The 11963-nt window shown below is 46.3% G+C and overlaps 1 protein-coding gene across 4 annotated transcripts; it reads right to left on the reverse strand.

Annotated features, from left to right (window-relative positions):
- Positions 1-1591: 1591 nt before the first annotated feature.
- med16 (mediator complex subunit 16) lies at positions 1592-11919 on the reverse strand. Of its 4 annotated transcripts, none has more exons than XM_015365520.2 (15): positions 11896-11919; positions 10511-10722; positions 10084-10191; positions 9532-9701; positions 8663-9094; positions 7669-7774; positions 7166-7321; positions 6683-6903; positions 5480-5686; positions 4700-4910; positions 4480-4613; positions 3892-4084; positions 3536-3752; positions 3185-3268; positions 1592-2181 (listed from the first exon to the last, which is right to left on the reverse strand). In XM_015365520.2, the coding sequence occupies exons 2-15, from the start codon at positions 10647-10649 to the stop codon at positions 2055-2057; spliced, it is 2505 nt and encodes an 834-aa protein (XP_015221006.2). In that variant the 5' UTR covers positions 10650-10722; positions 11896-11919; the 3' UTR covers positions 1592-2054. The 4 variants fall into 4 exon arrangements, with proteins under 4 accessions (XP_015221006.2, XP_015221005.2, XP_015221004.2 ...); XM_015365519.2 differs by lacking the exon at positions 11896-11919 and adding an exon at positions 11370-11822; XM_015365518.2 differs by lacking the exon at positions 11896-11919 and adding an exon at positions 11219-11254.
- Between the last annotated feature and the right edge of the window lie 44 nt (positions 11920-11963).

The raw sequence follows: 11963 nt of genomic DNA on the forward strand, positions 1-11963 counted from the left end.
TAAGCAAATTTTGTTCTTTAAATTCAAAGTCCATTATAGCCTGGGTTTACTGCAGAACTATGTTAAACATGAAAGATAAACTCATAAGCAAAGAAATAAAAATAAACGTGTTATACTGTACTTGTTACAGAAATGGATAGAGATCTGGCATGGGAAAAATGAGAGGTTGTTTTCCATTGTAAAACAGACCCAGGGAAATAATTGAATGGCGCTGGAAAGGAAGAGAAGGTGTCAAAATAAAATAAATGATGTAAAACAGGTGTTAGGAGAACAGGAATATGAGGTCTACCTAAGACACCAAGACGTTTAGATATCCAATTGCAAATGCAGTTTTATAATGGCTACCGATAACCAATAATTTCAGACAAATAACATTAGATTCCAAAATCAGTTGACTGAATTGATAGGAGTCTACATTATACAATGAAAGCAGTGTGTGATGCACCATGGGGAAAATTCTTAAATGTTAAGCGCAAAAGATTTCTCTTGACCAGAAATCAGTCTTCACCCCTGGTAAAACTTGAGTGTGTTTCAGTTGTAAGTAAACTGAATGGCATGGTGACAATAAAATACATTTTAATGCACGTTTTAATACCAGTTGCCACGTAAGATAGCTGCCAACTCACAGCTAGCAAAATGACAATTAAGAAATGAAAGTAGGGAAATGAGAACTCCCTTAAAATAATAGGTATGGCTAGTGGTACAAACTGATTTTTAATTTCTCACAGAAATTTTTGTAAAGTGTTCTGTTACAAAGATAGGGACATAGATATTAATTGTCTTCCATGCACAATAGAAATTCACTTCCCATGCAGCCAAGGGTCAACTTACTTTTAAGCAATAATATGAACTACTTATCTCAACTGCATTCATTTGGTAAGCAATACCAAGCATGCTAGCATTACAGCAGGTGCAATCAGTGTTAAAGATCTATCATGCTCAAATAGGGGAGTTCCCAGTGTTAGGATGAGGTAGAGATAAGGGAGGTGTTAGTATGAAGAATGAGGGACAGTGATTTTATCAAATACCAGGGATTAATCCATCCCCTTAGGCACATAGATCAACCTTAACTAACACTGCAGCCCTTTGTTTACACATTAATTTTACTCAGCAATTATTCTCAAATAGTCTGGCCTGCCTGGAGCTCTTTGATTTCTTCTTACTCGAGAAGAATGTTACCATTTAACCCAACCAGCCTGTCTGAGGAAGTGGGAGGAAAACATAGCAGCCTGGGAAGACCCTTGAAGCCACAAACAAAACACCTCCATGATGATGGATGGCTTTGCTTGAAAGACCATGAGACCTCTTTTCCTCCAATATGCAAATACTGTACATAATTAAGGAGAAATGCATGCTGCATATTAGTTGATTCTTGGGTAAACAATCAAACAAAATACATTTTGCCAGATTAAATTTCAGATTTTCAAAATAAAATTGAACTTCCCTAAGACAGTCTACCTATTTTCATGGGAGTCCATACCATGGCCAAGCTCTGCTGCCCTCAAGAGATATCTCCTGCCACACAGTGGTGACTTGTTGTAATTGCAAAGATGAAAATTTCATTATGAGAAATGAACATACTGGAGAGAGGTTTATAGAAAAAAAAAAGACAAGAGTTTTATTTACAAAAGAATCACATGATCACATTAGTAACAATCCCTGGTTCAGTTTGATACAAGTTGTCGGGCTTTGGAGCCAGGTGTCCTCTGTAGAGAGGCGACGTGCTATGAGGTTTCTTTGATTGAATAGGAGGGTGTAGCCTGAAGGGGTCTCATCCCGAAGGCCCCCCAAAATGCAGAACGAAAGATGATTTTTTTTTTTAGATAACGGATGTAAGGATTTGTTTTCTTTTCACTACCGTTTATAACTTTCACAAAGAGAGCTGCGCCCATTCACCCACATACAACCTCTACTGGAGAATTCAGAGATCATCCACTCATAGAGAAAGCACATCACCGAGCATTTAGGCAAGGGGGTTGGCTAGGGTCTGTGGTGGTATGAACCTCCCCTCCAGTCCCTCTTCGGCTCAAAATGAGCGTGGCGGCTCAGTGCTCTCAGGAGACCGTGGTGGGGATCCTCCTCCACAGCCCCCCACACAGGCAGTTCTTGATCCAGCGCTGCTCCCACTGCTTCACGGCCGTGGTCTTGTTGGGAGACCGCAGCATGGTGACGCAGCCGCACCTGCAGGGCAGAGCACGGCGGCATCGTGAGCCCGCCCACGGCGGAGCGCGGCGTGACCGAGAGAGGGAGAGAGCCGCGGTGCCCACGGCCAGGGCAAGGACTCCAGCACGACGTGGCTACAAGAGGTCAAGTATGGAGCCTTCCAGTCAGTGTTATACTCTCCAACTCTCTTGGCTCATTTATTCTTATTAACTGGACTATTATTATTATTATTATTATCTGTAAAATGCTCATAATTACGGAAGCGCATCGCTGCCACCAAGGAGAAAAAAACCCCCTCACATCCTTGTCTCATAATTACGAGATAATTCTCTCATAATTCCAAGAAAATTATCTCGTAATTATGACTTAGTGATTCTCGCCTACTTTATGTGCTCACGCGATAGCACAATTGTCGCATAATACCTATATCAAGTAGGGAGCTACGTCAGCACGCGTAGGCTGCAAAGGAATACGTTAAAGGTTTATTCCATGCTGAAAAGAGAAGAAAAGAAACACAATGTTTTGGTTGTGAGGGCTTCACAGCCGGAATGTTGTGTTACATTTTTTTCCTCTTTATTTATTCCATGCTGAAAAGAGAAAAAAAGTAACGCAACATTTCAGCTGTAAAGTCCTTAATTACAAGATAAGGGGGCAAAAAAAATGTCCCCTTAGACGCAGCAATGCATTTCTGTACATAATAATACACTTAAGGCACCTTCCTGGACACTCCACTCAAAGCTCTTTACAGGTAATGGGGATCCCCTCCACCACCAGTGTGCAGCCCCACCTGGATGATGCGACGGCAGCCAAATCACTCACTCGCCACACATCAGCTATCATCAGTGGGGAGGAGAGCAGAGTGATGAAGCCAGTTCAAAGATGGAGATGACTGGTAAAGACCAGGGGGAAATCTGGCCAGGACATCTTTGATCAAAAGATGGCTGTGTACAAATCTGACTACGGAGTTGACTGCACAGGAAGGGAGCTTGATGTCAGCCCCTCTGGCTGAGGAGCCCTTTACCTGGTGCAGGCCTTGCTGTCTTCCGTGGGACATACGCCCATGTGCAGGCAGCGCAGATTATCCATCCTTTGTGATCCAGGGGTCCTGCCAACAGAAAACCGATCAGGGTTTTGCAAAGGAATAGAAGGATACAGTATACCAGGAATTTCGCGCTTAAGAAGCTTTTACATTTAAAATGATAATTCACTATAATGATAATTCCTTTCTCCATCTCCGGAGATGGAAGTTAGACTTAACTAGCATAGAGCAGTTTCGGTGAATGGAAAGGGACAAAAAAAAGTACAACGATATTCGTTTTTATTGCTCTTTCGCGAAAACCAGTATTATTTTTTTTTAATAGCGCGATCTTACCTTGTGAAAATCTCCACTTGCGTGCCCGAGTTGAGCCCTGGCAAGCTGTAGGGCTTCCCGAACTGCAGGCGCAGGGGGTGCTTGCCCTGCAGCTTGCAGATGATGCCATCGCTGACAGGAAGCCAGTCCATAGCGGGCACCAGCAGCTGGCTGGGTAGCAGGCAGCACTCGTCGATCAGAGGTTCGTCCGGCTCCTGTGGGTGGCTCTCATCTCGAGCTGCCAGGCAGGAAACAGACAAATCATCCTGACTTACTTCAGGATGTCAGAGCGCTTGCAGGCAAGTAGCTTGTCTGGGTTTCTTAATCAAATGGGCTAAAAGGAAGTTTAGACTTCTGAGAGGGAGCACAACTCGTACAGCAGAGCCAGAGCTTGGTGAGAAGGCGGAAGAGCAGGAACATGCTGTCCTGGTTGTCGGAGGTGGCGGTGTATATCGGCAGGCAGCCAGGCTTCAGCAGGCCCCAGATCCGGATCACCACCATCATCTCGCGCAGCAACCCCAGAGAGGCCCCGTCCCGCAGAAACCCGAAACCAGGGCGGACAATGGATCCCTGGAGCAGGAGGACGGATGGGAGAAGGACAGTTAGGATCCACTGCAAGTGCTTGGCTGCCAAAAACACCTTAGCTGGGAGTACATTACTGTGAGAAGTAGCTGGGCTGTTGTCATTAAGCTTTCACAGGCAAAGCACTCCATTATTTTCCCGTGAAGCTTCCTTATTATGATTAAACACATCAGTGGTAAAAGACATTGGATACTAATTGGTTAATTGCAGAAACTGAACGAGCACTACCTCACCAGCTTGAACTAAGCTAAAGGAACCAAACAGGTTTGCCTGGAACACATATCAAGGCACTAGGTAGCAAGGGACTACCGGTTTTTGAATAAATGTGCTGAACTGCTAAAATGTTAGGAAAAGTGCTTATCTGCGTGGGTGGATGAAATCACCTGATTGGGCAGGTTGGCGAGCAGGTAGAGCACAAAATCTCCCACCCACTGGATGAGCTGCTGGAGCGACTGCAGGGTAGAAGCGTCCAGCACGAACTCCTCCGTCTTCAGATTGATCATCACCTTGTCGATGTCTAACGACACACGCATGGGGAGAGATGTCAAAGCCGAGACGTTCGCTGCACCCAGACAAGCACAAGGGAGAAGCTCGGGGCCTCACCCGTGTCTGTGTTCTTGGCACAGATCTCAGCCAGCCGGTCCCCAGGGCTCTTGTCAGGGGTGTTGAGGAGGTGAGGTCTCAGCAGAGACTTGAGGGTGGAGCTGATGGCAATGAGCAAGAGCTTGGCGTGGAAGTCGCAGGCCCTGGGCGCCGTGGCGGAGGACAGTTTACACAGGGACGCCTTCATGGCCACAACTCGCGTAGACAGCACCTGAGGAACCACAACCGGAACGTACTGCGCTTTGGGATGTGCTAATCATGACTATCTGGCAGAATAAAACAACCTTACAAGGCATGCAAACATATCAAGACAGCCATGGAGAGCACAAGACAGCACATGATCACATCTTGTCATACAGCTCCAAAGCATAACTGAAAGGATCAGTCATGACATAGTGGAATTCAACACTAAGATACAAGCAAATATTATTCTAGATATGCTAAGAAACAAAGGACTGACAGATGCTTGAATGCAATGCAATTACAGAGACCACAGTATGAAATCCATGCAGATTCATTAGAACTAATGTTCTGTGCAGTTTTCATTGTACTAAAGGTCTTCAGCTGACTTGTCAATGAGAAGCCAAGCGTTCCTCAGCGTACACATTTAGGCTCGAGCTGCACGTAACTGTATTTAAATGCTGACAGATGAGATGGTATTTGAAGTTGTAAAGGCACAGTCACCCTGACAAATGAATGAGCTTGAAGGCAAGCACTGTTAAATTAGGCAGTAAGAACCGGGGTGTGCAGAGTCTCTGCAGAAGGGGGATGACCTCTCACCTGCTGCAGGGCCTGGTTCTGCCTCATGTACTCCTCGTGCAGCTTCTCCACCAGATTGTGCACCATGTTGGGCTGCACGTGGAGCAGCACATCCCACCAGTCATAGCCCGTCACCATGCAGTACTCCAGCAGGAACAAGAGGTGGCGCAGCAGGGTGTTTATGTCCAGCATCTGGCCCATGGACGGGGACACCCGTAGCATGTGCAGCTGAAATATAGAGAGGGGAGTCACAGCTCCTCAGCAAGGAAGAGCTTATAAAACCCATGACAACCACACAGAAATAATGTCAATCAGACAAGCACAACATCAGGATAGCCATATACTGTATGTGTTACAATAACAACTGAGCATAAAAAGAAACCACTTAACTGCAACAAATTCTAAAACTGTTATCGGGAAAACTACAATCTTGTTGAAGCAGCTGCATTGACATTTTATTCAACACACTAGATGGGTAAATTATTCTAATGAACATTTTGCAGTCAACAGGTGTCTACTGTGAAATTCACAGGCTGGTAGCATGTTTATAAATCCATGCTCTTCATTATATTATAGAGATAAACGTATAAATAGTGATGAATTTCTTTTGATGCCCAGTACATTTAAACCCCACTTCCTGACTCACTAGCCGTTTCAAGCTTTTCTTACATCAAATCAGGCTGGGGCTATGTAGCCACTAAATTCTACTGTATTTCACCCCCCAAATGGCTATATTTCCAGTGCTGTCAGTGATTTATCTGGGCTTCATCAAGCACTTGAGTTGTTCTGCTATAAAGGCAAGGTCCAGTTGCAGATTCAAATTAAACATTGTGTTCAAACCACATGCTTGTTGGGGGCTAATCATTGCAGGATGAATGCTGCATGAAAGTGCTGGTCAGTCATCAATTTCCTAACCACTTCATCCATTTCAGGGTTGTGGGGGAGCTGGAGCCTATGCCTGCAAGCAACAGGCACAAAGCAGAGTACCCTCTAGATGGGATGCCAGCCCATCACAGGGCACACACAGACACAAACACACATGCCCATTAACCTACCAGTATGCCTATGGGAGGAAACCCACACGGACACGGGGACAACATACAAACTCCACACAGACAGCACCCCAGGTCTGGAATCGAACCTGGGGCCCCAGCGCTGTGAGGCAGCCATGCTGGCCCCTGCGCCATCGTGCCGCCTGCAGAAGGCACTGCTGCCTGAGCGCACCTTGCCATGGTTGTCCACGCCCACCAGCGCCAGCGACGTGCAGGAGAACTGCAGGGCCTTGAAGTGCGTGGTGGGGCCACCCCCGCGCTGCCGCTTGAGGGCGGGTTCCTCGCCGACGCGCTGGGGGTTGCTGGAGGAGGAGCCGTAGAAGACGCCCATGGTGTGGAGTGACAGCCGGTGCAGGATGTGAATGCTGCCGTCGTGGAAGGCCAGCGCCAGACCTGCTCGGCCAGACACAACGCGAGATTTGCAAAAACAGGTCCTGCAGCTTTATGTGCATGTACATTAGTCGTGCAAGAATGGAATTTCTGCGAGGAACCTAAAAAAACCCACCAGATTACAGTGCATCTTTTTCAAAATTCTTCTAATTACACCTAATTGCACCTAAGTTAAACAAAACTGAAAAATGAAATTTGTGGGCACGTTGAATTGATAACCGACATTGGGAGTTTCAGAACCCAACGCAGCGAGCCATGTCCGTACCGAGGCCAGGGCAGAACTTCGTGTCGCTGGCCACCTTGAGGTCGGTGTTGGAGATGGAGATGGGCAGTTTAGGCAGCGCCACTGCAGAGACACGGTCCAGGTCGTTGGTGGCAGACAGGATACGCCACTTGAGGATCATGGGCTGCTTCTCTCCCACTGCGGGATAGAGGAAGAAAAGGGTTCCGTTCTGTTAAATGACCATTTTCAAACGGAATGAAGGAGCGGGATTCTATTCAGAAAATTTACCACGGTGCACTGTTCACACATTTTCCTATATTTTCTATATTCACAAAGACAAATACCACAAATATACCTTCAGCTAAATACTTTAGATAGTCAAGGACTTCTTTAATAGACAACCAGTGTTTAACTAGCTGATAATGGGCTATAAAAACCCATTGTATGCAGTGGAATAATTGAGAAAGGCTTATAATAGGACACATTGCCGAAGAGCTCCCTAACTTCACATGGCAAAGAAAGAGAACACAAATGGTCTGACCTACCGACAGGAGAGCGGTGCTGGAAAATGTTGTTGACAGGAAGCCCCTCTTTGCGTAGTGACCAGCACTCCACAATGCTGCCCAGCTGGCTGGATGCACACAACAGCACCTGAAAGACCAAGGAGTGTCAAACATGGGTTTCCTCACACAGTCCAAAAACATACAGGTAGGCTAACTGGCTTCTAGGAAAACTGGCCCTGGTGCGAGTGTTTGTGTGTCTGTGTGTGACTGGCGTCCCATCCAGGCTGTACCCATCCTTGCGCCAGTTGCTAACCAAGACTCCCCCATGACCATGAATTGGAAAAAGCTGATAGAAACGGATGGATGGGTGTTCAGTGAGGACCCCAGAGTCTGAAGGATTCTGATTTTTGTTCTCAATGAGCTCTAAGTTACTCAATTGAACCCACACCTCTTTAACTACTAGCAGTAAAATTGTTCCAGGCCTGTAGAGATAAAGTGTACCTACAAGATCTGCAGGACTGAGGCTCACCAGGGAATCAGGTGAAGCCGTTAGAAAACAGACGGTATGGATCCTGACTAGGCACCAATTAAGTGAACAACTGAGTGGAACGAAGTATTTAAGAGGCCAGCTTGGAACGAAAATTAGAAGATAAAATGAAGATCAGTAGCTGAGGGAGGTGTGGTGGCTCTGTGACCAGGAATCTGTGCCTGTGGCTGGAAGGTTGCTGGTTCGTATCCCGCAGAGGAATCCTACTCTGTTGGGCCCCTGAGCAAGGCCCTTAACCCCAACTGCTCCAGGGGCGCTGTATAAATGGCCGACCCTGCGCTCTGACCCCAAGCTTCTCTCCCGGTCTGTGTGTCTCAAGGAGAGCAAGCTGGGGTCTGCGAAAAGACAAATTCCTAATGCAAGGAATTGTATAGGGTTAATAAAGTGATCTTATCTTATCTTAGGACAGACGGATAAAACGAAAGAACAATTAATAGCGGCTCTGACACAAACCCGAGCTGTAAAGAAAGCTCCGGCGGCCGCGCTCACCTGCTCAGAGTTCTCCCTGGTCAGGAACTTCAGGTGGGTGACGGCAGGGTACTTGTCCTTGCGCGCGGGGTCGGTGGTGCAGCGCATGAAGAGGGAGGGCAGCAGCTCGGTGTCGATGCGGCACTTCTCGTTCACCACGCTCACGCACACCTTGTAGAACTGGACCGGCGCCGAGCTGCTGCCGTCCGTGGCCGCCACCACGATGTTGCCCCCGCCCGTGAAGGCGATGTCGGCCAGCGCCACGCGGCCCCGCAGCCGGCACAGGCTCTCGCTGGCGGTCAGCAGCGCGCCGTTGGGCTTGAGCAGCGACACCGTCACCAGGCCGCTCACCGTCACCGCCATCCAGCCCTCCATGGGCTTCCCGCCGAACAGCGTCAGCGAGGGGGAGAACTTCACCCGGGAGAACTTCTCCCCGAAGTTCGTGGAGCCCGACTGTGGGAAGCGAGGTGGTTTAGTCATCCGGTCCACGAAAATAAAACTTTGGAATCTGCATTGATATCCACAGCGAAGCAGCCCCTGGCATCGGCCTCCCTTCCTCAGCGAGATGCTACACTGTCTCCTACGCCAAAGAGGTTCTCAGCGCGGCAACCACGGCAAGGCCCAGGATTGGACTCCAGCATCATCTGAGAATTGTTTTACATGATCATCTGATGACCAGATCGTATCGCCTAACCTGCTTCAGACTTCATTTAAAACATGTGTGTGCCCGTTCCTGGCTGGCATCTTTGTATTTCCTGAGGATTTCCACCTGCGTCCGTGTAGTCTCACCACAAAGGAAACAATGATTTAGAATACAATGGTTTAGATTTTGATTTTTCAGTAATTCAAGTACAATACACAGGAATGGGAGAATTAAGCTGCCATCTTACCTTCTCCACGTGCAGTGCCAGCTTGACTCCGTTGTGCAGCCAAGACAGGGCTACAATGGGGTCGCCCTCCACGGCGCTACCCAGCGTGCTCTCCCAGCTGTTCACCAGGTGTTCTGTCATCGCCCAGCACTTGATCTGCCCGTCCCCATCAGCCGACAACAACCGGGAGCCTGCACAGCCGCAGCCACATAGACACAGCTCGCTCATTACACTCGGCTACCATCACAAAACAATCCCATAATAAGAGACACCTCAAAGATCATCTGATCCACTCATCTGCAATTAAGGCAAACTTTGTACGTTTTGGTTAAAAGATTAAAGTGTGTTATCATATCAACTGTAATGTAGACTTTTGTTTTTTGCAGACAAGACGTAATCATGACATTTGACATCAGTAACAAACCTTCTGTCTGACAACACATCTTAGCAACTCCTAAGCCACATGTGAGAGTTTTCCAGGGACATTTTAAATCTTGACGTAATGAGCAAATCATTTTCAATTTAGCCCACCTGCATCAGCTACTTTTTTAGGGCTGCAACCTACAGACTTACCTGACTGATCCCATTCCAGACAGGAAATGACCTCAGTGTGTCCCGAATTGATCGAATAAACGTCCCATGGATGCTCGGAGTCAATGATGTGAATCATGTGGGTCAGGTCTGAAAAACAGATCTCTTTAACTTACTCTGCACAGGGGCAGAAACGGCTTTCTCAGCTGTCTCACAAACCCACGGCTTAAACAAAGACCGTAGGAGATGCTGTCATGAAGTAAGAGTTTTGCCGAGGCCTTTGAACACAGTGTGAAAAACATGCAAAACACAGATCTACTTAACAAAACAGTTCAACACAAGCAGAGGACAAGATCCAGGTCTCACAGTCGATTAAGAAGTGATGAGAAAGCAAGACCTGCAATTCTGTACAGTTTAGGTTGGCTTCAGGGCGAATCGGTTATATTTCTGACAGGGCTAGCCTGCTTACCCTTTTCTTCTTCCTCATTTTTGAGGTCAGTAGTGAAGGCGAGGAGGTTTCTGCAGGACCAGGCGCACACAAGAGGGATAGAGGGGCAGTGATTGCTTTTAGGCCTCTTCTCCCACTCACACACGTAGGCAATATCCATCCTTCGCTCATGGGGTTGTCCTTCACTGCGGTGTCAAGGTTTTCTTCTTGAAACAATTTTACACACTTCCAGCCTAAAGTAGAAACATGCCAATAACAGAGATGATTAAACAGACATCACTGAAAGCGCTTAGAGTTTTGATCATTAGAGCTTATCATTACGAATATTAATCAACGTTTACTGTTGCAAAATCTAGCTCAGTATAACCCGTCAATGTGTGAATTTGAGTATTCCATCTTACATTTATGCATAATCTTAAAAAACAACCCTAATTCACGTCACGTAAATGCTCAAAACATATGCATTCACCAAACTTTATGAAAATATAACAAGTTGTATACACTAACTAAATCAAGAACTACAGTATTAGCTACCGGTTAATCATGCCCACACGCCGTCGGTTCTAGATGTCTCTCAAAAGGAAGATAAAAGAACCAATAACCACAAATCTCTCTTGTTTTATAAAGTAAAAAAATACAAAACTAACAAGACACAACATTGCTCCCACACAACATAAGGTTTAATTTATCCTTAAAAACACATCTTTACAATTTGAGAAGCAGCTTTACCAAAAATACGGAAGGACCCCACTCTCATTAAGTGAGGAGTCCATCAATATGCCTGTTATTATTACAAACAGGCAAGCTTTAAAATCTACGTGGACGTCGTATTCCTTTCTTGTTGTAATAATCAAGAACGGCTATCTTTTAGCATAAATACCTTAAACGCAACGAAAGCTCCGTTTTCACTTTGTTTTGTTTCTCAAGGTGGGGAATTTGAGGCACATACCAAGGCGACTACGATGGGCAAAGCCCTTCTCGCGTCAACTGTTATTGTCGTGGTTTTAAAGGGCCCGATCTTTCATAAAGCGCTTGCGGGTATTGTTGGAAAACTGAACAAGATTTGCAAAATACGAATAATTAGGAAACGTAAACAATTTTCTGAACTAAATAAAGTCGTCCTTCAGCGGGGTTTTCAGGTCCATTGGAACAAACGTGACGTTTTAACCATAAAAAAACAAGTGTTCAACACAACGATCAGCTACAGGATATCCCCTTTTTTTTATTACGACGCTCAACACGAGTTCAGCTTTTCGTGTATTATTATTATTATTAACGGCAGCAACACATAGCGCTCAGTTAGGATTTTGTGTTTAATCCGGCGATCGTGAAAACGGCCGCTTAAACAGCACAGTAAATCGCTCAAATCCTAAACGAACAGACTGATTTAAATGTAGCCATCCCACCTCTAGCGGCCACTGTCCCCCTTTCTGCTCCACGTACAGCGCGTTTCCTCTTAGGGCTATATGTGTAT

This window comes from Lepisosteus oculatus, chromosome 29, assembly GCF_040954835.1.
Source record: "Lepisosteus oculatus isolate fLepOcu1 chromosome 29, fLepOcu1.hap2, whole genome shotgun sequence".
NCBI classification, from domain to species: domain Eukaryota; kingdom Metazoa; phylum Chordata; class Actinopteri; order Semionotiformes; family Lepisosteidae; genus Lepisosteus; species Lepisosteus oculatus.

What these genes read in the sequence shown, in the direction of transcription:
- med16 (XM_015365520.2), bottom strand. Translation starts at nt 10,649, where the DNA reads ATGGATATTGCCTACGTGTGTGAGTGGGAGAAGAGGCCTAAAAGCAAT. An exon ending in CCAGCACCGCTCTCCTGTCG is followed by an intron (nt 7,322 to 7,668) that starts GTAGGTCAGACC and finishes TCTATCCCGCAG; the next exon opens with TGGGAGAGAAGCAGCCCATG. An exon ending in CACCAAGCTCTGGCTCTGCT is followed by an intron (nt 3,753 to 3,891) that starts GTACGAGTTGTG and finishes CCTGCCTGGCAG; the next exon opens with CTCGAGATGAGAGCCACCCA.